The sequence below is a fragment of the Marmota marmota genome, unplaced genomic scaffold (assembly GCF_001458135.2).
Source record: "Marmota marmota marmota unplaced genomic scaffold, marMar, whole genome shotgun sequence".
Classification (NCBI taxonomy): domain Eukaryota; kingdom Metazoa; phylum Chordata; class Mammalia; order Rodentia; family Sciuridae; genus Marmota; species Marmota marmota.
Window position 1 is genome coordinate 10,804,850 of NW_025999941.1, and position 25,737 is coordinate 10,830,586.

General features: G+C 55.7%; 2 protein-coding genes across 6 annotated transcripts in view; both read right to left on the minus strand.

The window, feature by feature from the left end:
- Positions 1-15,781, minus strand: part of Stab1 (stabilin 1) — a 28,930-nt gene extending 13,149 nt beyond the window's left edge. Inside the window, exons 1-26 of one of the 5 annotated variants that reach the window (XR_007346877.1) lie at positions 15,610-15,780; positions 11,374-11,510; positions 10,957-11,072; positions 10,662-10,747; positions 10,527-10,596; positions 9,827-9,922; positions 9,456-9,566; positions 8,910-9,106; positions 8,521-8,651; positions 8,236-8,363; positions 7,642-7,739; positions 7,298-7,432; positions 6,660-6,800; positions 6,437-6,526; positions 6,047-6,160; positions 5,903-5,956; positions 5,614-5,694; positions 5,216-5,374; positions 4,190-4,252; positions 3,866-3,961; positions 3,561-3,647; positions 2,975-3,086; positions 2,339-2,525; positions 2,135-2,228; positions 1,865-2,023; positions 709-804 (exon numbers count right to left, since the gene is read on the minus strand). Coding sequence is in view for 3 of the 5 variants with exons in the window: in XM_015494461.2 (XP_015349947.1) it covers positions 709-804; positions 1,865-2,023; positions 2,135-2,228; positions 2,339-2,525; positions 2,975-3,086; positions 3,561-3,647; positions 3,866-3,961; positions 4,190-4,252; positions 5,216-5,374; positions 5,614-5,694; positions 5,903-5,956; positions 6,047-6,160; positions 6,437-6,526; positions 6,660-6,800; positions 7,298-7,432; positions 7,642-7,739; positions 8,236-8,363; positions 8,521-8,651; positions 8,910-9,106; positions 9,456-9,566; positions 9,827-9,922; positions 10,527-10,596; positions 10,662-10,747; positions 10,957-11,072; positions 11,374-11,510; positions 15,610-15,690 (2,919 nt within the window). In the remaining 2 variants the exon portion in view is untranslated. Of the gene's footprint in view, positions 1-708; positions 805-1,864; positions 2,024-2,134; positions 2,229-2,338; positions 2,526-2,974; positions 3,087-3,560; positions 3,648-3,865; positions 3,962-4,189; positions 4,253-5,215; positions 5,375-5,613; positions 5,695-5,902; positions 5,957-6,046; positions 6,161-6,436; positions 6,527-6,659; positions 6,801-7,297; positions 7,433-7,641; positions 7,740-8,235; positions 8,364-8,520; positions 8,652-8,909; positions 9,107-9,455; positions 9,607-9,826; positions 9,923-10,526; positions 10,597-10,661; positions 10,748-10,956; positions 11,073-11,373; positions 11,511-15,609 lie in introns of those variants that run through there. The other 4 variants (XR_001504435.2, XM_015494461.2, XM_048801157.1 and 1 more) reach the window with 4 other exon arrangements.
- Positions 15,782-18,390: 2,609 nt separating this feature from the next.
- Positions 18,391-25,737, minus strand: part of Nisch (nischarin) — a 36,159-nt gene continuing 28,812 nt past the window's right edge. The window contains exons 17-22 of the mRNA XM_015494529.1: positions 24,064-25,473; positions 21,836-22,319; positions 21,190-21,346; positions 20,597-20,725; positions 19,959-20,120; positions 18,391-19,631 (exon numbers count right to left, since the gene is read on the minus strand). Coding sequence (XP_015350015.1) covers positions 19,021-19,631; positions 19,959-20,120; positions 20,597-20,725; positions 21,190-21,346; positions 21,836-22,319; positions 24,064-25,473 — 2,953 coding nt within the window. The 3' untranslated portion in view covers positions 18,391-19,020. The remainder of the gene's footprint in view (positions 19,632-19,958; positions 20,121-20,596; positions 20,726-21,189; positions 21,347-21,835; positions 22,320-24,063; positions 25,474-25,737) is intronic.

Below are 25,737 nucleotides of genomic sequence, written 5' to 3' on the forward strand. Positions count from 1 at the left end.
GCCTTTTTTTTTTTTTTTTGGTACCAGGGATTGAATCCAGGGGCACTTAACCACTGAGTCACATTTGTAGTCCTTTTTATTTTTTATTTAAGGTCTCACTGAGTTGCTTAAGGCCTTCCTAAATTGCCAAGGCTGCCTTTGAACTCGCCACTGGGATTACAGGCGTGTGCCACTGCACTGGATTCTCTGTTTGTCCTTATCATCCATCTCCTCTCTGCCTGTCTAGCCACCTGGCACCACCATCTCCTTCTCCAGCCATCCTGTCTGAGCACATGGAGCACCAGGAGTGGATCTAGCCCTATTCTCAAGATTACTGAGCATTTGACATAAGAATGACCCTGCCTGTGATGACTGTGGGTGGGGCGGGTGGGGAGACCAGGGCTAGGGAGTGCCCTGGCTGAGAGCAGGAGGAGCTAGCCAAGCCACAGGATCGTCATAGTGTGGGGCAGAACAAGGTCAGGGAACAGTGAGGAGCTTGGATGGTCCGAGGAACAGGGAACAAGATGGCGCAGAAAGAGGAGGCAGGGCGGGGCCTGTGGCTTGATAGGGAAATATGAAGGTTTTATCCTGTGACTGGGCAAAAAGGGTGATTTGAGGTTTAGAAAAAACCTGATCCTGACAGTAGGCAGAGATACTGAGAGGAAGTGAGTTGCAGCCAGACCCAACCCAGAGAGCCTCCCCAGGGCTCTGAGCCCTTGACCCTCTCACCAGGCCATGACAGCCACCGTTGCCTGCCCGACAGGGGTCGATGGGGCTGCACTCATAGCCATCCCCGGCGAAGCCCAGCTTGCAGGTGCATCGGCTCTGGGGAGATCAGGGAGCAAAGGCTTTGTCTGGTCATGAGCCCCCCAACTCTTTCCTCCTCAACTCCCTGGCTCTTGCAAGGTGCTGCTCCCCAGGGAGGCCCACCCAGACCACAGCCCTGTTTGGAGCTTCGTACTCCAGACTGTCTCTCAGGATGGCATCAGGAGGGAAGCATCTGGAGAGATTCAGTGTCCCTCTGCATTCAGAGTCCTGCCAGGGTCATTGAGGTCGGTAGCTTGTGGCAAGAGGGCAGGCAGGTAGGTGTCTACCAATGCCAGCCCCAAGGATGGCAGCTTGAACCCCATCTCCAGCCATCCCTTGCCACCCTGATTAGCTGTTCTGGTCCCTCCCACTAAATACCAAGTCCCTTGGACTTATCCACACTGCAGGTGAGTGACAGGTAGGACACCCCAGATCTCAACTGTCTTTAGAGGCAAATTGGAAGTATCTAAACCTGCTCCTTTTCTACGGGGTAGGGAGTACCGGGGATTGAACTCAGGGACACTCGACCACTAGGCCACATCCCCAGCCCTATTTTGAATTTTATTTAGAGTCAGGGTCTCACTGAGTTGCTTGGTACCTCACTTTTGCTTAGGCTGGCTCTGAACTCACAATCCTCCTGTCTCAGCCTCCCAAGCTGCTGGGATTATAGGCATGCACCACTGCGCCCAGCTCAGTTCTGTATTTTAAGGCTCCTGAGGGGATTCAGTGTTTCAGGCCTTATTTACACTCATCTGTGTTCCACCGCCAAGGCCCAATAGACTGGTGGCCCAAAAGCCACTGTGGAATAGGGAGGACAGGGAATACCATGCGTTCTTACACAAGATTGATCAGCCAGGCCTGGCTTCCAAAGTGGCACATCCAGTTCCCCCCATCCCCAGTACTGGGGATTGAACCCAGGGGCACCCTACCACTGAGCTACATCCCCAGGCTTTTTTATCTCGAGATAGAATCTCACTCTGCACCTGAGGTTCCAGACCTTGAACTTGAATTTGGAATGGATGTCCCTGCAGTCCAATGGGGACAGCCCAGTCCCCCCAGCCACCCTGCTGTGCCTCACCTGCCCAGGGCCCACGTAGCTGCAGAGGGCATCAGCATGGCAGCCACCTCGAGTGTCCAGCCCACACTCATCAATGGCTACACAGACGCGGCCGTCCCCACTCCAGCCCCTGTGGCACGTGCAATGGTGGGTACCCTTGTCACCAGGCACACACTCAGCCTGCAAGAGGCATGGATAAGTGACTCAGGGGTGTGAGGCCACAGGTGGAGGTCCAGGGAGTCCCCTCTTGCCCCTGGGTCAGAACTTCAAGGCACGTGCATAGAAACTGACATTCTCTGAGCAGCCACCACGGTCAGGGCGGGAGCAGGGGTGGCTGCGCGTGCAGGAGTAGCCGTCCCCCTCGAAGCCATCAAGACAGACACACCTAGAGGTGGGTGAAGGAGGGGCCTCCTTGAGCCTCGAGAAGAGGCTAGAGGCTGAGCAAACCAATGCACGAGATTCCAGATGGGGAAGAGAGGAAGCAGGAGTCCTCACCGGGCCACACCCTCCTGGCTAACACAGCGGGCATTGGGGTGGCAGTGCTGGGCCAGCCCCGTGGGCCCACAGTCCTCCACCGACTCATTGCAGAAGCGACCTCTGAAGCCCGGGGCACATGTGCCATGCTGGCACACACCCCCACTGCCTGGACGATTGTCACAAAGACCATGAACACAGCCACAGTCTGCAGGAAGGAGAAGGGAACAGAGAACCAAGACAGGAATCAGCACTGGTTGGGAGCCAGGGTCGGTTCTGCAGCGGGTAGAGGACTGGGCCACCAGTAGGAGTTGACTTCAGTATTACTAACCCAGAGATCATTCCTGACTCCACGGGCAGGCAGAATGGAATTCTGACCTTTCAATCACCCCATTCTAGCTGCTCTGCCCCAATATTACCATAAGGAAGTTCTCCAGTGTGTCTGACCTAAATCCTGCTTGCTTACATTAAACCACAGTGCTCTTCCTGGCATGGGTGAAGATGAGGACATCTATTTCTGTTCCCAAATCTTCTTCTATTCCTTTGGACCTTCATTGCACCTCTCAGGGCCCTGTTTCCCTTCTGGAGATCACCCAGCCCCCTTTCTGAGCAGATCTTCTTTCTCCCTGGGAGGCGGCCTGGGCCAGGACCACTCACCTTCCTGGCACTGGTCTCCATGCTTGTTTGGGTTAGAGCAGATGTGGCAGGCGAGGCCCTTGTAGTCAGGGAAACAGAGGCAGGCCCCATTGCCCTGGATCCCGTCACTGCACTGGAGGGTAGGTACACCAAGGATCAGCTGTGGGAGAGGGACTTCCACCTGTCCTCGCCTAACACCCCACTTCCTGGGACTGGCTCTGAGCCCCTTCTGCCCCCAAGACCTCCCTCTGGGAGGGACCTTCAAAGTCTGCAATGCTGCCAAACAAGTAGCCCTTAAAAGGCACCTGGCCCTGGAGGTTTTATGCTCAACCTTGAAACACTCAACTCCTGTGATTCTCCATCGCCAGGGGCTGAAGAAGCCCTGATGTCACAAAGTGGCAAAGACAGAACACTGAAGACTACTAACAAAGAGCCTTTTGGAAAATAGATGGAAAAATTTACTGAACGATTTCTAAAAAACTTCAAATAATTTTCATTGCCCCAATATAGGGAACTCAAGAGAGGCAGGCTTGGCTCCAGCATGCTACGGCCAGCTTAGGAGGATACACATTCCCTGGTCTTGCCTGGGGCCGGGGGAGGGACTCACATTGCCTTTGCCGTAGCAGGGGTTGGAGAAGCCTCCAGGACACTGAGTGCAGTCAGGCCCAAAAAACCCTTTGCAGCAGCCAAGTTTCTGTAAGAGACAGAGAGTGCCCAAAAGGTCCCAGCCATTCCTCCCTGTTGCCCAGGTCCCTGGTCCCATCTCCAGAGCAAGAAATATGGGGACTTGGTGGCGCCTGTGCCACCACTGAGCTGTGGTGCAGCTCCCTGAGGAAGGTGATCTACTTGGTCCAGCTCATGGGTCCCACGTCCCCCACGTCCCCATGGTGAGCACCCACACCCCAGGCTCACCGTGACAGTCTGGTTGCAGTACTGGGCACAGCCCTTCTTGAGCACATTGAGCCCCATAGGGTCGTGGATGTAGATACACTCCTTGGGGAAGATGTTCTGGGGTGGGCCAGGCAAGGCCAGTCAGCAGGGAGGGGCCTGGGCCACCCCTTCTGCCAGGCAGCCCTGGGCCCAGCACTCCCATCCCTTGGTAGGGAGGCTAGGAAGCCCTGGGCCTCTAAGTATTCCCTGGTCTCCCAATCCCTTCTCTCCACTGTGACCTGGGGCAGAACCTGGTGGGTAATCCAGAGTCAGGGATCCCTGAGGGGTGGACCAAGGGACGCTCACCAGCTTCACACTGTTGGGGGGACACGTGCTGGTGTTCAGGGCTTGGCAGTCCACACAGGAGCCCTGGGCAAGGCAGGGAGAGAGTCATCTATTTATTCAACATACCCTGAGAAAATGACACTGAGCTGAGACCCAAGGGATGAGAAAGAGCCAACCACCGGGAGGTCAGGTGGGACTCCAATCAGCGGGAGGAGGGCACGAGTCCGAGGTGGGAAGAGTCCAGCATCCTGGGGAGAGCAGGAGGCTGGGGGAAATGAGGAATGGGCAGTCAGGGGGATAGAGCCCGAGACCACTGCAGGCCTCCATGGTGGGAAGCTGGGGACGGAGGGTGCGGAGAATGTTCATCTTAAAGGCAGAAGCAGTAGGACTGTTGGGGGCTGGATATGAGGAGGACAGGGGGGTCCCTGGGAGTCTATAGCTGGGCCTCAGAGCTGCCCTTGGCCTTAGTGCCTGCTATTTTGTTTTGTCTTTTCATTTTTAGTACTGGGGGGTTGAACCCAGGGCTGCTCTGCCATTGATCCACATCCCCAGGCCTTTTTAATTATATTTTGAGACAGTCTGACCAAGTTGAAGAGGCTGGTCTTCAGCTTCTGTTCTCATGCCTCATGCCTCAGCCTCCCAAGCAGCTGGGACTACAGGCTGCACCAGCAATGCCAGGCACCCGCTATGGTTTGGACATGATTGGTCTCCACCGAAGCTCATGTTTTTTATTTCTTTCTTTTCTTTTTTGTATCAGGGATTGAACTAAGGGGGACTTAACTACTGAGCCACATACCCCGCCCCCCACACTTTAAATTTTTTTTTTTTTTTAAGACAGGTCTGAGTTGCTTAGGGCTTTGCTGAATTGCTGAGTCTGGCTTTGAACTTGGGATCCCCCTGCCTCAGCCTCCTGAGCTACTGGTATTACAGGCACATGTCACTGCACCTGGCCAGTGCCCCTGCCTCAGAAGATGGTTCCTGGGCCATGCACTGCAGCAGAATGGGTGGGAGGTGTCTTAGTGCCTGGGCTTATGGTATGGGACTCACCGCCACAATATTGTACTGGTCCTCGCCACAGTGCTTGGGCAGAATGGGCAGGATGGTTGGGGGCAGCAGGATGCCTTCCAGCATGTGGATCACACCGTTGGAAGCCAGCACATCCACTCTCCGCAGAGGGACTCCCTTAGGTCCCAGCAGGATGCGCCCCTGCAGCACAGACCCATCGTGCCACCCTCAGCCCAGCCCTCACCATTCTGCACATGGAGCATTCCTGCCTCGTGCTTACCCCTCCTGGAAGCCCTCCAGCCCTGTAGTGCTGCTCCTGGAGAGAAATCGGCTCCTGCTCCCTCCAGACCCCCCACCAGCATAGTCTTAGGGGCTGGCTGACCTGACAATCACCACCAGCCCTCCACCAGACCACTTCTCCAGACCGTGGGGGCTCTCACCTCCTCAGAGATATTCACATTCAGGACCTGGTTTGCCATGGTGAGGACCCGCCCCTTGGAGATGAGTTTTTCTACTGTCATCTAGGACAAGGAGAAGGTGGCTTTAGACTGAGCCCTGGCCACACCTTGCCCAGGTGACACACAGCTACCCCTTTGCCTCCAGACTCTCCTCTGCGCTATGATGTCCAGATGGAAGGAGAGCAGGAGGACGGGGGCACCATGACCCAGGGACAGCCAACCTTCCCCACCTGGAGGCCCAGCCAAGGTCCTCCAGGGGAGGACCACTCACCTGGCCGTGGTTGTAGATGTGGTACCTCACCAGCTCCTGCAGTTTGGAGAGACCCTGGCAGGGAAGAAGGAATTTGGCTCGTGGAGGCCCCGTGGGAAGGGTGGAGGCCCCATAGCCACAGCCCCTGTTTACTGCCAAGCTTACTGCCGTGAAGAGGTAGATGAGACGGCCATCGCGTAGGCTATCCACCGCCTCGTTGCTTGGAGCGAAGACTGTGAAGGGCCCGGGCCCATCCAGGATGGAGGGCAGCCCACAGTTCTGCAGAAGGGGGAGGGAAGCTCAGGGGGTCCAAGGGCCAGTCTCTGCCTCAGGAGACCTGCGGCCCTCAGCCTGCAAGGTGCTCCGGCCACGTCCATGGAAGATGTGGACGATGGGTCCAAGCTGCCACGGAACCCCAGGAGGGCAGTGGACAGGCTTCAGGATGCAGAGGGGATGGCGGCAAAGGCCGTGCTAGTGTGAAACCCCAGAGCACTATGGGGCAGGTTCTCCTGGCCCAGAAACCTAGATGGGCTAGGACACCTTCCCCCAGCTCACCTCCAGGATGATTTCAAACCGGCTGAAGACCTCAGTGGAGGCCAGGATCTGGCCAATGGTTTTCTGCTGGGAGGAATCTTCATGAGGACCCTAGAGAAGGGTGAGGCTGCTTCAGCCCAAGGGAGGGGGAAGTGCATCCCACCTGCCCAGAGCTGCCCCTAACCCTGCAGGGCTTGGAGATCACATAGCAGCATGGGGTGGGGAAGAGAGGGTGTTGGCTTACCTTGGGGTCCCTGGACATCGCAGGTGGGAGCTCCCACCGCAGGTAACTGACTACATGGAAGATACCGTTGGCTGCTAGGTAGTTGGGCTTTTGGATGTTGAACGTCTTCTGGGGCTGGTCTTTGTATACGAAGCTGTATCTCTGATGAGACGCCAGATATCTGCTAGACCCCCCATGCAGCCCTCTGTCCCACCCCAACACCTTTTTATTTTTATTTTCCATTTTTAGTTTTTAGGTACTTGGGATAGAACCCAGGGGGTACTTAATCACAGAGCCACATCACCTGCCTTTTTTATTTTTATTTTTTAAAATATTTTTTAGTTGTTGATGGACCTTTATTTTTATTTATTTGTATGTGGTGCTCAGAATCAAACCCAGTGCCTCACACATGCTAGACAAGCACTGTACCACTGAGCCACCACCCCAGTACCCCTTTTTATTTTTTATTTAGAGACAGGGTCTCGCTAAATTGTTCAGGGCCAGCTGGCCTCAAACTTGAGATCCTCCTGCCTTAGCCTCTTGAGCTGCTGGGATTACAGGTATATGCTACTGTGCCCAGCTCACCTGAACAACTTTTGCCTGGGCTGAATCTTTTATCTGGGACTCCTCTGGTCCCCTGGCATAGGTCTTACGCTTACCCGGCGGTTGTTAGTAACAGTTATCTCCTTCCCGGCCAGTGTCCACCACGTGTGTGTGCTCTGGAAACCCAAGTCCTCTAGCATGTGCTGCCCGGGGATAATGTACTGTCTGCAGAGCTTCTGGGCCAGCAATGGCTGCAGGTACAAAGGGGTGGGGCGTCCAGTGACCCCAGAGAAGGCCAACCCTCTTCACACCACTCCCTGCCCAAGCAGTGGGGGAGGAGAGATGCCTCAGTTCCCCAGTGTGTGCACACAGGACTCTCTCAGGGGCCTGAAATGGGGGCAGCTTCAGGTGGGGGGGCAGGCAAGGGCCCGTGGCTAGCTCTGCAGTAGAGAGGACTCACGCTCATGGTCTTGGTGGTGAAGAATCTGGAGAAGATGATGGATGGCACGAGCACAGTGAAGGGTCCTGACGAGGTAAGGATCTCCTGGCACCCTTGCTCTGGCGGATCAGGAAAGAGAACATCAGAATAGATCTGGGAGTGGGAAGACCTCAGGCATCTCAGGTTGGAGAGCTGGGGTGGGCATTGGGTCTAGGCGTGGGGTAGATGGGCCATCAGGACTGGGGGCCAGCTCCCCCAGCCCCATCAGGCACCCAAGAGCCCATTCTTGGCTTCTACAGCTCTTGGGCCGAGAAACTAAAATCGATGTAGAGCCGGGCACGGTGGCGCACGCCTGTCATCCAGTGGCTCAGGAAGCTGAGGCAGGAGGATCGCAGGTTCAAAGCCAGCCTTAACAACTCAGTGAGACCCTGTCTCTAAATAAAATATAAAAACGGCTGGGGATATGGCTCAGTGGTTAAGCACCCCTGGGTTCAATCCCTGGTACCAAAAATAAATAAATAAATAAATAAAACCTATGTAGAGACCAGCATGTCCTCCCTGCCGGTTCTGTTGGCAGGAGGGGCAGGGTCATGGACAGGTCTTGGGGACACGCACCAAACATGCTGATGGCAACTCTTAGCGGCACGACCAACAGGCCTATCTGCCTGGCCTTCTGCACCTCGGAGAGCAAGTGTCCATAGCAGGCATGCCCGTCCCCCACCTCATCTTCCTTGCACACACATCTGGAAGCCCAAGGACAGCCAGTCAGGGTGGGGCTGGGCTAGTTCCCCCTCCTGGTCCTCATGCACCCCTCTTTCAAGGCCCCTGGGTTGAGGGTGGTCCTGTCTAGCCGGCCCTCTCTGCTCTGCTCCCATGCCCCCCTGAGGCTCCTGTGCCCACCTGGTCTTCCCTTCAGGGGTCAACTGGCAGGTGGCTGACAGGTCACAGGAGTAGGGGTAGCAGACAGCAAAGCAGCCCATAGAGGCATTGTTGTTGATGCTGATCAGGCCTGGTTGACATGAGCAGGTGGCCTGGCCAATGGCAGAGGCAGGAGGGGAGCGTTACATTCACGGGCGAGAATCTGGGAGAAGTGCTAGCCTGTGCCTCCCTTGGACAGTCCGTATCCACGGGCCCGTATCCACCCTCTGAGAATAGATAGGGCTGTCCTCCTCTCTCTACTTTACAAATGAGTCACTTGGGTTTTCAGAGGGCCTGTGATTTGCCCAGGGTCCTGGATCCAGAGTGGGTAGGTGGATTGTGGGGCAGGCTCAGCCTGGGCTCCGGCTCACCTTGCCTGGCCTCTGATACAGACACAAAGTAGAGTTGCTGGGGCAGCCACCATAGTCAATGGTGCAAGGGTCCTGGGGCAGACACACCTTCCCGTCGCCATGGTAGTTCTCAGGGCAGTGACACTGAGCCTTCCCGTTGGGACTTACTGAGCATCGGGCCAGCGGGGAACAGGGTGATGGCTGGCAGGGGTTGGGAGCTGCCAGGGCAGAAAGAGGCCAAGTGATTTGAGCACCCAGGAGCCCTGTCTAGGTCTTGAGGATAAGCCCCCTGCCCACCCTGGGGACAGTTCTCCCTCCCTGTAATTGGCCAGATTTTTTTTCTTTTAGCTATTTTTTTTAATATTGTTTTTAGTTGTTGATGTACCTTTATTCATTTCTATATAGTGCTGAGGATCGAACTCAACGCCTCACACATGCTAGGCAAGTGCTCTGCCACTGAGCCACACCCCTAGCCCATTATCCAGATTTTACTTGATAAGAAAAGGATGCTCTTCCTGGCCCTGCCCTCCCTGAGCCAGAGTCCTTAACCCCAAGTCAGTTGCTCACCTAGGCATACACTGCCTTGCTGGGTGTAGCCGGGCAGGCACTTGCAGGTGGGGTCCTCTGCAGAGCACTGGGTATGCTGGGGGCAGCTCAGGGCTTGGCAGATGCGTAGCTCTGAGCAGAGAGGAGAGAGCACTGTGATGGCCCTGAGATCCTGGGTTGAGGAGGAACATAGGAACCAAGGCACTCTGCCTAACTTGCTGTGTGACTCTGAGCAGGACTCTGCCCTCTCTGGGCCTCCAGCAGCAGAGGTCCTGGGGGACAAGTCCTGTCCCAATCAGGCTGAGGCTCAGACTTCCTCTCACAGCCAGCCAATTCCCGTGCTGTACCCATAGAGAGCCACTGTCCCAGGCTGCTCGGGCAGCTCTGCTTACCTTGGTCACAACGGGGGCCGGTGTATCCAGCAAAGCACAGGCAGCTCCCATCCCCTAGCGGCCCACTTTTGCACATGCCGTGCACACAGCTGCACACTGTGGGACCCACAGGGACAGGTGAGACCTCAGCCTCACCAAGGACATGGGGTTCCTGCCCTCTCTATGCTTAGAACTGGGCTCTGAGCCAGGTGTGGTGGTGCACCCTTGTAAGCGACTCAGGAGGCTGAGGCAGGAGGATCACAAGTTCAAAGCCAGCCTCAGCAACTTAGTGAGGCGCTAAGCAACTCAGCGAGACCTTGTCTCTAAATAAAATATAAAAAGGGTGGGGGATGGGGCTCAATGGTTAAATGCCCCTGGGTTCAATCCCTGGTTCCCACCCCCCCCCAAAAAAAAAAGAAAAAGAACTGGGCTCTGGTAGGTATAACCTCAAGAGTATGGAGCTGTATGCAGAGCCACAGAGTTGGTGGGAGCCCAGAGAAGGCACTTGGCCCAGCCTGGGGATTCAAGGAGGGCTTCCTGGAGGAGGTGTCTAAAGAGACCAGCGTGTGCAAGGACCTGGGGGAGTGAGCAAGATATGCATCCCTGGTGGGTTATGATGGGGCTGAGGGGCTAGGAGGGAGGCTGGACAGACAGGTGGGGGCTAGCTGTCGGAACGGCTCTCTGTGGGCCCTCAGATAGATTCTGGTCCTGCAAGCCTCACCTGATTGGCAGTCTGGCCCGAACCCGTGGGGATCTCGGCACTCCTGGCAGGCTGAGCCACTGAAGTTTTCCTGGGGGATGCACCAAGTCAGAGTGGCCCCTCCAAGCCTCCAACCCAAACCTGGCCAGCTCTTACCTGACACACGCAGGTCCCATTCCTGGCCATGCCATCCAGGCAGGTCCCGTGGCCATTGCATGGTGTCTCAGCTCCCCCAGGGCACTCTGTGGACCCCCCAGACTCAGTTCCACCCCAGGAACTCTCCATTTACTCCTAATGCCAGCCTCAGACTCCTTCCCTCCCCCAGGACAGCCAGGGCTGGGGGTCCCCCGGGGAGCTTTAGGTAAGCAGTCACTAAATGGTCAAGTTGTAAGGGAGCACAGGACTGGGGCTAGGTTGGGGACAGAAAGCAGCCCCCCACTCTTGCCCATACCATAGCACTGGGACCCCCAGTAACCAGGGCAGCAGGCTTTCTGCTCCACTTCTTTCCAGCATTCCAGGCTGCAGCCGCTCTTGGACATCAGAGTGTCCCCTAGCTTTATCTCGTAGCTGCAGACAGGGCGGGCAGGGTGTTGGGAGGGGGCTCCTGCCTGCAGCCCCAGCCACCCCAGACTGTTATCAGGGCTCTCGCCCTGCCTTTCCTGCCTCTACCTAGAGCAGAGCTGAGCACAGGGCTGGGCACACAGTAGATGCTCAATAAACACCTCTTGCCCCCTCTCTTCCTCCCCACCCGTCTCCAGGGCACAAGAGATGCATGGATAAGCCAGTCCTTGCTCTTATCCTGCAGGCCTGGCCCTGTGCTACCCCACAGGCTGCTGTCGAAGTGGGAACAGACAGGGGAGGTGTTTACCGGCAGTCCTGAGAGATCTTCTCTGGGGAACGCCGAGGCCAGCCCGAGGGACACACCTGCTTCTGGATGGCAGTACATGTGGTGCAGGGTGTGTGCTCTACCAACTTGGTCTTGATGTCGCAGCGTTTGAACTGCACCTGGGCCGTGGGCAGAGTATGGAGTTAGGGGCCTGGATCTTGTACCCAGTCCTGATGGTGGCAAGGCTGGATGCTCCTCCACGACTAAGTTTCCCATTGGTTTAGCAGGAATGCAGTGAGGACAGGGAAATTCCTAGGAAACCTTGTCGTGAGTTGTTAAGGTCATAGCATGTCCCTGCGTCCACAGCCTGGAAGCCTCTGAGTCTGCACCTTCCAGAACAAGAATATTTTCTATTTTGTTCTACCTCAGTCCATTTCAAGGGAGGAAACGGGAGGCCGTGGTTTCAGCTCTTGCCCAGAGTCAACCGGGGACAGGGTGAGAATCAGGACTGCATGGAGAAGAGAGCGAGGGAGGGTGGGGCAGAGAGGTCACTCCAAAATCACCTGAGGTGGGGACAGTGGAATAGGGAGCCGGAAGGGTCCTGCCCTGAAGCCCCATTCACCTGCTGCAACTCTTCCAAGTCCATCACCAGGGTGGCTACCTTTACAAGGACAAAATGCCAGTAAGCGACAGTGTTGTGCCCAGGAAGGCAGCAGCTAAGCTTATGGTTCTCAGTGAGAGAAAGGGGCAGAGGGAAGGTGTGTTTTGATGGGGGTGGGATTGAGGGCTTGGGGCACTGCCTGGAAAAACCGAGATGTGTTCATTTTGAAAACCACTGAGCTCATTGGGCGTGATAAAACCTGGGACTCAGGAGGCTAAGGCAGGAGAGTCACAAGTTGGAGGCCAGCCTCAGCAACTTGGTAAGACCCTGTCTCAAAATGAAAAATAAAAAGGGCTAGAGGTGTAGCTCAGTGGTAAAGCACCTCTGGGTTCAGTTCCCAGTACCAAAAAATAAATACAGACATAAAGAAAAAAAAGAAAAATTAGATCTGAGCACACTGTGATCTAAAAGAGAAGAGCTCAGAATACTCCTTTCTTAAAACACATTACAGATAGGCGCTGTGGCCCACACCTGTATTCCTATCAGCTTGGGAGGCTGAGGCAGGAGGATCTTGAGTTCAAAGCCAGCTTAAGCAATGGTGAGGTACTAAGCAACTCAGCGAGACCCTGTCTCTAAATAAAATACAAAATAAGGGCTGAGGATGTGGCTCAGTGGTTGAGTGCCTCTGAGTTCAATTCCCTGGTGCCAACAAAACAAAACAACAACAAAAACCCCAAACCCACATTAGAGAAGTATGACCTAAGAGAAAAGGAGAAATAGTGCTCACACTTTTTTCTAGAGAGACTGGGGGGTGGGGGTCCAAGGCCTCTTTGACACTGTGATTTGGCCTTTTCCGCTCATGCCTCTGTGGTCTACAAAGAGGGAAGTTACTCAGAGCAGCCTCAGTGTCCGGCCACAGGGTTGGGATGTTGTGGTCTCATCTCCCAACCTGACGCTCATCTTTGCTGAGCCAAGGAATGCCTAGGAAATTGGGTAATTCAAGGACTGGGCAGCTGCTGGCTTGGCAAAGGCACCCCTCAAAGCCACCTGGCCAGACCTGCCAGCCTGATCACCACTGTGGCTGGGGGACCAGCACTGGGAGGCACATTAGGCAGGCCCGGGTGACCAAGAGTGCCGTCCTCATTCTCCTGGGTGTGTGCTCTACCAACTTGGTCTTGATGTCGCAAAGTCAGAGCTGGGGGAAGCGGTGGGCGAGGGACTTGGGAGGAAGCAGGAGCTTTGTTAGTGTGTGTGAAGTGGTGATGGCTAGATAAGCCAGCTGCCAGATGAGCTCCTCTCCAGGGACCACACCCAAGGCCAGAGCTCAGGGCCAAGTGTCTGCCCAGTCGCCTGTAAACAGCATCAACAGCTGGAGCCTCACAATCTGCCACTGGTGGAGTGAGGCTGGATCACAGCCTGGGTGCTGAATCAGATTCCCTTCTTTCTGGGGCACTTTGGGGACCCAACATAGCCAGAGCGCTGCCTCCCCCCTCCCCCCCTGCCGCATGCCCAGCTGGAGCTGAGTTGGCAATGTTTGCTTCCCACAGAGACACTTTTGGGGGAAGCTCAGGAGACAGGACATTTTAAGCCCCGTGGTGAAAAGGTGGAAGAAATTTCCCAAGCTGGGACTGGGCTGGGGCTGACATCCCAGAACTCAAATCCCTTCAGAGAGGGAGGGGCCCCCACACTGCTTCCCCCAACCCTAGATCCAAGCAGGGAGGGACAGAGCTGGGTCCCGGCCAATGCTCCTCTCCCTGTGAACCCTGGCTTAAGGCCACAGGCTCATGCCCAACACCAAGGAGGCAGAAGACTGCTAGGTTGCTAAGACTGCTTCCGCAGGAAGCCTTCCCTGTTTCTGCTGCTGTTGGAACTTGTCATGCTGCTACCTCTTACTGGCCATGTGACCCAGGGGATGTCCATTCCCCTCAGACCCTCCGTTTCTAATAGTTATAGTGGGTCTCATGCTACTATAAGGAGCCAGGCAGCCTGAGTGGCTATGAAATAAGGCCCCCATTGCCACATCTCTATTTGCAAGAGCCCTGAGCCCTCTTTTCCGGCACAGGCTGGCTGAGTCCCTATCCCCAAATTGCAGACTTAGGGATGCTCAGAGCTATAGGTCTCTGACAAGGAACAAACTCCAATCCAAGACCTCTCACTGACTTTGGTCACCATCTCCTGGAATATGAGGAGATGGCATCCTATGAGATTCCTTTGCATGGTACACATGGGGAAACTGAGGCAGCGGACGGGCAGGAACTTGCCAGCAGAACTCAGCACAGTCCTGGAACCCTTGGCTTTTCCACTATCACTCTTACTTTCTTAGCCTTGCATCACCTGTACTATCCCTGGCCTGGCTCTGAACACAAGACCAGGCATAGTGGTGCACGCTTGTAATCCCAGCAGCTTGGGAGGCTGAGGAAGAAGAACTGCAAGTTCAAAGCCAAACTCAACAATTTAGCAAGGGCCTATGCAAATTTGGGAGAACGTGTTACTCAGTGGTTAAGCCCCTGGGTTCAATCCCTGGTATTAAAAAAAAAAAAAGAGACAGAACCTCCTGGTGACAGGGGACCCTGACCCCTGTTTCCTGGCCCAGTCTGGCTAAGTCCCAGTCCCCAAATAGCAGATTTAGAGGTTCTCAGAGCTACAGGTCTCCAACAAGGAATAAACTCCAATCTAAGACCTCTCACTGACTTCTGTCACCATCTCACGTGGGTCCCTGTGCTGGGCTACCTGAAGGTGGGTCATGGGCAAGCCTTCTCCTCTCTCAACCTCAGCCTGCCTCTTGATGCCAGAGGGACAGTGACAGCTACTCCAAGAAACAGGTGGGAGTTGGCTTCATAAGGGAAGTCCCCTCACCTGGCAGCAGATACCAGGCAGGGGACTCTATCTCCATACCCAGGGTGTGAGGCTCCTCCTGAAGCCTGAGCAGGAGCCATGTCCCTAGCATGGGCCCTGGGGGGATCTGTGGATAGACATTGGGGCCGTGATTGGCCTCATGGACCAGAGGAGCCATGCTAGAGCTCACACCAGCATGCCCAGACAGCAAACAGCAGGTATGGTGTGGAGCAGGACTCCAGAGTGGGAATGGTCCATCTCTATCATCCACAGGCCTTGGTGTCCAATATCCATCTAGGAGCACAAAAGGACGCTCTGCCCAGAGGTTGTGAGGACATGAGGGGTTATGCCCAGGACGGACTGGTGGCAACTTGGAAGCTTGAAAACATTCTCATTGGCTGCATTTACCCAGAGCTTCTGTCCCTGGGCAGTCTTAGAGCTGGACAGTCACACACATATGCACACATGTTCCATGGGTCTCTCAGTCTGCAGGTCCCACAGGGGTCAGCAATGATCACGTCTCCCATCCCCAGGTGATGGCCACACAGAAATTCGGGCCTCAGTATGGGTGGGGAGGGAAGGCAGATGGGTTGGCTCTGCCTCCCCTCACTCACAGGCTAGGACAGCTGCCCACAAATGGCTGGCTGGTCAGGCACAGAGGGCAGGCTAATGTACCCCTGCAGCCCAGGTGACACTAAGTAGGCATATGGGCCTGGCTACCTGGGCTTACACAGGCCAGCCAAGAACGGGTTGTGTCTATACCCCAGCCCATGCCCCACCATCCCACAGCTGGCTGGCAGGGTCTGGATACCATGAGCCCCTGCAAACTGGCTCACACTCACCTTCTGGCCCCTGATGAAGCTGGAGTTTGCCAGGCAGGAGACCAGGACACAGAGCAAGAGGAGACCCCGGGGCTCCGCCATGACTGGTGGTGGCTGGCAAGCACACCGTCCAGGACAGAAGTCACAGCAAGGGAATGAGCTCCAAGGGGCGGGCAGGCGGGATGGGGCGGGCCGTGTTCTTAAATGCAGTCCCCCACAGGAACCCTCCAGGATTTCCTCTTGTGTATCAGCAGCCAGCAGGCGGAAGGGAAGGCGCGGGCCACTGACCCCGGCATGAACAGCCTGGAACCTGTTCACAGATTCCGGGCCCAAGACCCTCTTGGCCTGGAAGCCCAAACCCACCTTTAACTATGGGCTTAGGCTCTATCAGATTCTGAAGCAAATTCAAATGCAAGTGTAACGACACCCACTCATCTGGCCAGCCCAGCACTTTTTATTTAGTCTCTGGGATTCTGGTTGCTGAGGGGTAGGGAACTGCGTCTGCCCCTGCCTTGACCCTTCCAACTGCCAGACTGGGACTCCCTGCCAGGCACCATCCCACGGGTGGCACAGATGCCATGGGGTGGCCTTGCAAATCCTCATCCCAACAGTCTCAGCCACTCCACCAGCCAGTCCTGACGGTCCAGCCTGCACCACTCCTGACCCTAAACCCTCCATGCTCTCCCCTTACCACACTGACAACTGACCCCCACTCAGTGCCCGTCGGGCCTTTCCTGCTTCCTGCTGCATCTACCGTCCCCCATTCACTCTGCTCCAGTTACCACGCTGACGGTCACATGCTGGTCCTTTACCATAGGTGCAGTCTCAGGTCAAAGGTGCTAAAATGTGTAGATAGCCACTGGTTTGGGTGGAGCTCCTGCTTGAGACCCACCAGACCAGACCAGATCAAGATGGAGTTCAGATGGCTTTAGTTACCCAGTTTAATTACCCAGTTTAGCTGTAACTATTTAAATAGTCTCTAGGAGCTGGGGTCGTGGCTCAGAGGTAGAACGCTCATGTAGCATGTGTGAGGCACTGTGTTTGATCCTCAGCACCACATAAAAATAAAATAAAGGTATTGTGTCCACCTACAACTAAAAAATAAATTAAAAAATAATTGTCTCTATACCTTTTTTTTTTTTTTGTACTGGGGATTGAACCCAAGGGTGCCTAACCACTGAACCACATCCCCAGCCCTTTTTAATATTTTATTTAGAGACAGGGTCTCATTGAATTACCTCAGCCTCCCGAGCCACTGGGGTTATAGGCGTGTGCCACCGCTCCTGGCTCTATACCTCACTTCTGTTTTCTGTAAATGCTGCCTCAGAGTTGGCAGGAGTTAGAATCTGTTGTGGTTCTGAAAGCTGTCCAATTCAAGAATTGTTTTATTTGTTCAAATAAACGGCTAAATTTAATTTACCTAAGGTTTTTTCCACGTGTGTGTTGCTGGGATTGAACCCAGGACCTCGTGTGTACCGCTGAGCTACACTTGGCCCAGGTTTTTCCTTTTAACATGGCTTGGAGGGCTTCCCCGAGCCCGCTGATGGGGTGGCCTTACACCTGATTCCACCTCCTCTCGAAATGGTCCCCAGCTGGCATGGCTTATTTATCACCCTCCCAGAATGTCGGCTTTGGGAGATTAGGGAGGGCGATGGGAGGGTGTAAATAAGCCATGCCACCTGGGGACAGGTGTGCGGCATGAATCAAAGAATGTGGGTGGTTATTGTTATTTGCCCTGTCACTGGTAGGGAAACTGAAGCTAAGAGGGGCCAGGTAGCTAGCTCATCCAGGGTAGCTCAGTTTATCTCTTTCAGATTTATCTTTAGTGACCCATGGTGGGGACCCCTATTCAGCACTGGATGTGGTAATCTCTGCTTTGGGTTGTCACTACTCCAATTTTAGAGGGTGTTATGGAGATGAAGAGGCAAGAGATGACCACAGAACCAGGTTGCCATTTTTAAATGCCTTTGGTAAAGACCTGGATGGGGAGCTGGTGACTTGCCCTCCTCCTCCTAGCTTGGAGGGCCACGAGGCTAGCCTTTGAGTTTGGCTTGGGGGGCACTGAGGGTGGGGAGATCCTTCCCTGGGTGACTACTTCCACCCTTTACCTACCCCCACAAACCCAGGCCAGGATCCCTACTCTGTTGGCGTCAAGGGGAAAAGGGGGATAAGAGCAGGCCTTGTAGCCAGATGGGCCACACCCTACCTCTCCATAATCCCAGTGGTCCCAGGGCTTGAGGCTCCTGACTGGGCTAGGTAAGAGGTTAGTGAGGAGCAAGGGACCATCACTGGTGGCAGGATTGGGGCAGAGGAAGGGTAGGGCACAGGGTTTAGCTCTCAAAAAATTTCAGGTCCTACCTAGCAGGGCTCCCTAAGGCAACCTCCAACTCTCTGACAGGAACACAGTGACAGGCAGGTGACCTTGCTCTCCACTGCCATCACCTGGGTTCACCTCCAAGGGCCATCTTGGTGAGAATACAGACCCACACATACCAGTAATCATGGACTCTGGGTCTTACCTTCACATTGGGCTGCTGTGATTCGGGTGCCCTGGGGAATGTTGTGGACTCTTCTCATTTGCTCTGGGATTCTGGTTTAGCCACAGTCCAACATGGCTGTGTCCCGAGAGGTCCCCCTCATAGCTCTCCTGTCTCTAACACATATCTGGCCCCTGGAGGCCTACTCTATTCTCCTTCCCCCAGATCTTGTCCACCCAAATCTCCAGAGCACCCTTTCCCATGCCGACCGCACTCTGGGTGACCTCATTGGGGCCCCGGTGATACTTAACCCAAAAGACCCAGACTGTGTCAAACTCTGCTTTATTGGAATAGAGAAAATAGGCAACAGGAATCACACTTGGTGCTGGCAGCTTTAGGTCCCTTGCCCCCACCCCTCTCAGCCCCAAGGCCTGGGGGACTCCTTCCCCCAGAAGGCTCCCCTACTTGTCTGGACCAGGGGAGGCCTCTACTTTGAAAAACTGCCTGGGGAGGGGGCTTCTCATGTGCACTCTGCTGCCAGCTTCACAATTAGCAGCAAAATGCCCACAACGACAGCAGCAGCAACAACATAGGACTGGACTTGACACTTTGGGGAAGGACGCGGAGGGCCAATCAGATCCACAGCGCCACAGGTTAGCAACGGCACCACAGTAACAGACACGACGCTGAGGCGCCCGACCACACCACTCCAGGGCAGGCGAGGCGCCATGGGAGGCTGAAGGTACACAGACACCTTGAGGGGCCTGGCTTTCTTGCTCCCAGCATCAGAAAGAACTGACTGAACACCTGTCCACATTCTCTGTGGGGACAGTCAAATTAAGGTACCAAAAGGGAGGGGAAAGAACATTTTTAAAAGAACAAAGAAAGCCTGCTTCCCTGCCTGGAGCAGGCACCAGGCTGGACAGGGCAGGTGCAAGGCTGGGTGCAGCCTGGGCTAGCCAGTGAGCTCAACGGGAAGCTCCCGGCCACACAGGGCTTCCCATTGGCGGGCCAACAATGAGATGAGCTTCTCTCTGCTCTCGGCACTGGGGACAAACACCTGCCACTGGACCTCACGACCCTGGCCAGCCCTGGCAGGGCTACCTGGAATCTCCCCAAAATGGTCCAGGGTGACACTGCCCATAAGGTCATGGCCTTGCACATCGTCAAAGACGAGAGTGAGGGCCTGCGGGTAGGGCTGGTAACCCATGAGCACGCGGTCCAGGTCCCGGACACGACGGCCATCGTCTAGCCGGTACCTGTCCCTCTGGGGTGGCTCTTTGGCAAACTCAGGCAGTGGGTAGTGGACATAGTCTTCATCTAGGAGAAAGATCTCGGCACTGGTAAGCAGAAGTGTCTTGGGGCGCAGCGGGCCCCTGCAGCGCCCAGGTGGTGGCGTGCCCACCTGGAAGGCCTGTATATACAGCAGGATGCTGAGGCCTGGGGCCTTCTCTGGGTCAGCCGTCTTCTGGGCCACAGTGTATGTGAGGTCCCCAACCTCCTCCTCACTGGGGTAGGTAAACTTGACGCGGCTTGAGTGGATCAGTTCGTAGTTCTCCATCTTCCCTGTAGAGAAATATGTCACCAAGGCTATGGCCTGAACTGACCTGTGGAGGAGCTAAAAGCACCAGGGGCCCCAAGCCAGCCAGAGACCCTGTGTGAGACAGGCAGGCAAGGGTGCCCCAAGCCAGCAGCCCAGGGCTGACACCAAAGGGATTGAGGGATATCCAGGATGGAAGCTCTGCAGTGGCAATGCCCCACAGAAAAACCTGGCCAGCTAAGAGGGACGAGAAAAATGAGAGAGGCAGGGAGGACTCTGGGGTACTGGGAGGCACTCTGGGGCTTTTGATGTCCACCCTGGGACAGGTCTACAAGCTGCGCTGGACAGGGTACCTGTAGTCTTGTTCCCAAACTCCGAGTAGAAGTCCTTGTCAACAGGCTCTGGTGAAGGTGTGCGCTCCAGAGAGGAGAGCACCAACATGAGGTGCTGCAGGAAGCAGTGCGTCAGGTAGCTGTCCCGCGTCAAACACGTGACCACCTGTGTCGGGGAGGAGCCTACACAAGATGGGGCTGGTCAGGGCCACAAGCCACTTCACCTGCCAGGTCTCTGTCCCAGAAAGCCAAGGCTGTGGGGAACCTAAGGAAAGCATCATGGGACCTGGGGAGGCAGCCATTTATCAGGCAGGAAGGGCTGAGACATTTTTCTGGAAGGGGATACAGAGAGGCATGAGGGAAAGAGCTTAGTTTTCTCTCTTCAGGAAGTATGAGTCAGACACATCCTGCCTGAGCCCAGGGCCCGCTCTGCTTGTGTCCGGGCTGGCGCTCGCTGCACACCCCACCTCCCACCTCCCTGGGGCATGAGTCCTGCAATCTCAGCAGTTCCTGGAGCTGCTTCCTCCCGCCTGGTTAGCTGGCTTGTAAGCAGAGAGATAACGCTGTCTACAATAATGCACCCATAGACAGAAGGTGGAAGCCCAATGGTGACACTATCCTTCATCTAAAATGGGACAAAAGCACAGTGGGTCGCTTACCGGTCAGACGGAAGTACTGGTCAAAAAGGCCAACGTTGACTGACTGCAGGTCGCTGAGTTTAAGCACAAAGCACTGGGAGATGTGGAAGGGGCTGTTGTTGTAGTCAGTGTTTTTCTGATGCCAGAAATCTATGGAGAGGAAGGTATGGAGGGGGTTGGTGGCTGTGGCAGCAAGTACAGGGGGCACACGGGCAGCACGTCCAGCAGGAATGGATTGCCTGGCAAGGGTCTACACCACCTCTGGCATGCAAATCCTCATTTGCAGCTAGGTCTGGGGTCTGAGCCTCACCTTGCTGGCTCGCTGGCCAAGGTTCCCACTGAGGTCCCAAGGGGCAGAGGCTGCCCAATCCCCACTTCCTGCCTCTCTCAGCCAGTTCCCAAGCACTTGCTGGGCCCTGGCATGGCATATCCACATCTGGTCTTAGGTCCTCGTGATGGCTTAGGAGGAAAGTGCTGCTGTCATCGCTTCCTCAAATGAGAAACTAAGCCCAGATCAGTCAAGGTGCTGCTGCCTAAGGCCACACAGCTGGCCTCTCAGCCTGCTCCGAACATATGCTTCGAACTCCTGACAACCAGCAGGTCTGGGTACCTACCTTGCAGTGGCTCTGAGAAGTAACGACGGAGGCCATCATGTAGCACAAAGTACACAGCCTTGGTGGACAGCAGCACACAGGCAGTCACTTCCAGCCCTGGGGTCTGGTAGAACACTACTGATGACCACAGGAGGTGTCTCAGCTCCTCGTTTTCAACCTGGACACAGAGCGGTGTGGGTCTGGAGGAGAGCAGGGTGGGGTGGGAGCACGCACCTTTCTACCTCCTAGACCACAGATCCCTGGCAGGACACCCCACTGCCATTTTTGTCATCCCCACTACCGAGGTGGCCTGCATACCCCGGGGACATGCCCATGGCTTCAGACAGAAAAAGGCAGGAAGCTTATCTCATCAATGTGTCTATAACTCAGAGCAGAGGAGTCAGGAGTACAAGATGGGAAGAGGGTTTGCTGGGCCAGGGACTGCAGAGGGGAGGTAGCACAAAGGGCAGTTGGCCAGAGGAAGGTAGCTCGGGACCTCCTGACCCCTGGAACCTGTGAGCAGCTGAAGCCGAGGACTACATGATACCAGAGAAATCTGAGGGCCAAAGGCGACCCCTGCCTCACCCTTAGGACTGACTGGTACCACAGTGGAGCCCACACCTCTCTGCACAATCATCAGCTGGAGGACCTGTGCATGGGCCACTACCTCAGCGATGCTGCTGTGGAAGAGCTCAATGATGGCGCTCCCCTGTAGGCTGGCAATGTGCCGGAGTGACGGGCAGACAGGCAAGTGTGAGGGAATCTGATTCTCCTCTGAAGTGGATTGGATCAGGTGCTCGGTTGGATACTGGGCAGGGACCTCAGCTTGTGCCAGGGCCTCTGCTGGGGCTGGAGCTGGAGCCGGGGTCTCCACTGGGCCCTTTTCTGGCACCAAAGATAGAGCCGAGGCCTCTGTTGGAGCTGGAGCTGGAGCTGGAGCTGGAGCTGGAGCTGGAGCCGGAGCCGGAGCCGGAGGCAGAGTTGGAGGAGATTCCACTGGGGCTGGGACTGGGGCTGGAGCTGGAGCCTCTGGTAGGCCTGGAGCTGAGGCTGCTGCTGGGACTGGAGCTGGGACCTCCATCGGAGCTGGGGCTGGGGCTGGGGCTGGAGCTGGAGCCTCTGCTGGTCCCTCCTGGGGATGCTGGTCATCACTGCATCTCCCAATCCCCCCCCAGAAATGCCATATTAACATGTGGAACCAGGGAAATTGACATCTATGCACAACGTCAAATGTGTGAGGGCCACTTGTATACCATATATCACCACTGGGGTCACTTAGGAGATTTTATTACCAGATTCCTTATGGGAGGACAAAACAACAGAGGGAAAATACCCAGGCCCTTTCTTTTGAGTGGCAGATGGGAGCAGAACAAGTCACCCCAGGTGAAATCTCACTTTGAGAAAGTATCAAAGGTTTCAGAAATGCCACTCTAGGGTCCAGAGTGCCTGCCCAGGGCTGGGACCTGGGTTGAGTGGGTGCACTTAGAAGTGAGAACCAAAGGCTCAAACTGCTCCTCAGTTTGCCTTTGGGGTGTGCTTTGGTGGCCCATGTTCTTAGCCCACCCAGCCACCATTGCACTTGGCCATGCCGGGCTGTCAACTGGTCTGGTCCAGACACAGGACCAAATAATGCACAGAACCTTAGAGCTCACAGAGGCTGGGAAGTCACACCCCTTTGGAAGGAAAATGTTTTAGAGGTTAACCTCTCCACTTGACCCAGTCCAACTGCTGAGACCCTTGGGGCTATGATCCTGCATTTAGCCAGGAAATACCCCAGGAAGCCTTGGGGCTGCCCTCCTGCTGTCCTGGAGCAAAGATGCATCTGCTAAAGGGTATGGTTTCTGCATGTGGTCCCCTATGGGCCAGTGCCAGCAGGCTTGGGGATGACAGGGAAGTAAAGACATGGTATCCACCATTGAAGCTACACCCAGGGGAGGGGAAAGGAGAAGATGGCCATATAGCACAGGATGCTGTCTTCAGCTGGCATGATAGGAACACCAGATCCAGTCTGGAAGAGGCGGAAAGCCCTTTAGGAGTGTCATCTGGGGTTTGGGTTGGAGAGAGAAGGGAAATCCCATGCAGAAGTGGGTCTCTGCTATCAGGAGGGAAGAAAAGGGAGGTTAGGGGACAGGAGGGCCATCAAATGAAGGGCTTTCTTCCCCAGGTAGGGGAAGCCCAGGAAAGCCAGCAACATGAGGCGCAAAATCCCCATTGCTCTGTGGGACAGGAGCAGGGGAAGGGGGAGGAGAGCAAGGATAGAAGGACAGACTGCCAACCTCAGACTTCCCAGTCAGTACTTTGGTTTTCAAAGGGGCCTTGACAGAGATGACATAGGCAGCTCTGATACTTGACCTGTTACTTTTGCACCTGAGATTCTTTTCAGAGGAACTCCCAGAGTCACAGGCAACCCAGTCCTTCCCAAGAGGGGCTTTTTGGTCACCAACAGGGAGAGCCTAGGAGCTAGTTCAGGGATGGGAGGGGCCTGAAGCAGTTCCAGATCCAGAGTCAGCCACGAGATGTGATCCCTAGGGGTGGGGAAGCAAGTCATGCATAGAGGCCATGCTTTGGCTCATGGGAACAGAGTGGACAGGGCCAGGTCAAAGTGACAACTCCCACTGGGCAAGTAAGGTGGGGGGCAGCTCCCTCAACCTGCCCTACAAGGGTGGCAGGTGCCTGGATCCACACATTTTCACAAACAGACAGCTTTCCTAAGCATCTTCTAAAGCTCTGAAGATAAGGAGGAGCCAGGTGCCAAGCCAGAGGGAGTTAAGGTTAAGGCTAGGGTGGCCAGGAGCTGGGGAGAAGCCAAGGGGCAGGACAATGGCCTGCTCACAAAACGCAGATGCCCAGAGATCACACATGCCAGTCCCATGCCCTTGGGCCCCGTGGTCTTACCTGGCCCTACCCTCAGCAGGCTGGCCATCCACAAGGGGGCCCTGAGACTTGGCCCCAGTTGCAGGAGTCTTGGCGATGACCACAGTTTTCAGGTCCTGCAGGGAGGCCCGCAGCTGGTTGTAGATACGCAAGAAGTGGAATTTCTCATGGGGTAGCACAAAGATGGCAGTGACAAAGCGGTAGCCAACAAGTAGCTCAAGCACATGGCCGTCGGCAAAGGCGCCCCGTGGCTGGGTGCAGCTGCGGGTGGGGTCCAGCAGCACTGTGGAGAGCGGCACGCGGCTGAGCTTGAAGCTGTTGCGGTTGCGGCAATTGTGGGTGCCACGGTTGGGCATGGGATTGAAGTCAGCTTTGATGACGTTGAGGTGCTGGGGTGTGAGTAGCAGCCAATAAGGAATGGCAGCAGATTTGACAGCCTCGGAGGGTGCACAGCAAGAGCGGCGAACAGCCGAGCAGAGTGTGCAGCTGGCCCACTCGATGTTGCCGGAGTAGTCCCCCGCGGCCGTCTGTACCATGCGCTTGTCACTGTAGACCAGATAGACGGGGAAGCAGCCCTGACTGCGCTCCTGGCAGCCACCGGCCACCTTGTAGAAGGTGAGTAACTGGCGCAGGAACTCCTGCAGGCTAGTGTGGCTGCCATAGAGGACAGGGCTGCACAGCATGGCCATGTGCTGTGGGGCGAAGCAGGAACGCAGGTCGGCGTGGAACTCATGCAGGTTCGCGGCATCCGAGATGATGAAGAGCGTGTTCTCGCTGTGCCGCACCTTGAGCACCAGACACAGCTCCGGCATGAGGAAGCCAAACTCGGTGAGGTCTCCATGTGGAAAGCAGAAGACGAAGCGCAGGGATGAAAGGATGTGCTGGCTGCTGCCCCGCGACTCCTGGTGTGGGATCTCAAAGACGGCGATGCCAAAGTCAGTGAGCACAAGGCAGGCAGCGAACTGGCGGATGCTACCCTGCACGTGGATCAGGAAGCACCACAGCACCTTGAGGATGCGGATGTGCTCCAGTAGGAAGTCCTCATCTGCGCCCAGGGCCCACTCCAGGGCCAGGCGCTCCTCCTCAGCTTCCTCATCTTCTTCATCTTCCTCCTCCTCCTCCTCTTCCGCCTGGCCTCCCTCCTCCTCTTCCTCTGCGTCTGGGGGTCCCATTTCAAAGTAGCGGTTCTCGGCAACATCTTCCTCATCCTCATCCTCGTCCTCATCCCCCTGGTCGCCCTGGGCCTCCTCACGCTGGTTGGCAGCCTCAATCCAGGCAGGCAGCTGCCGCTCGATGGCCTGGCGGATCAGCGTGCTCAGGCGCTGGATGAAGTCCTGGTTAGTAGCCGTGTAGCCGATGCAAGTGAAGGGCAAGAAGATGATCTGGCCAGACCCAGGCACCACCTGCACCTCTGGCTCTGCGTGCTCTGGGCTGTGTGGGGAGAGGCTGGATCAGTGACATGAGGGTCTGGGATACTCCCCCCCCATCTCAGAGCCTGTTGCGTACCCTTGGCCCTGGGGAACCCACCCATGGGTCTCCTGAGTCTTCTACACATCTGAGCTGTTCCTAGAACAAGGGCATGGGGAGGAGCTGAGGTGCTAACGCTGCAAGGCTGGGGACACAGCTGATGAGTACAGGCTTCCAAAGACTCAGACGACACCATCCAGGACAGCTTTGTTCAGACCACACTGGTTC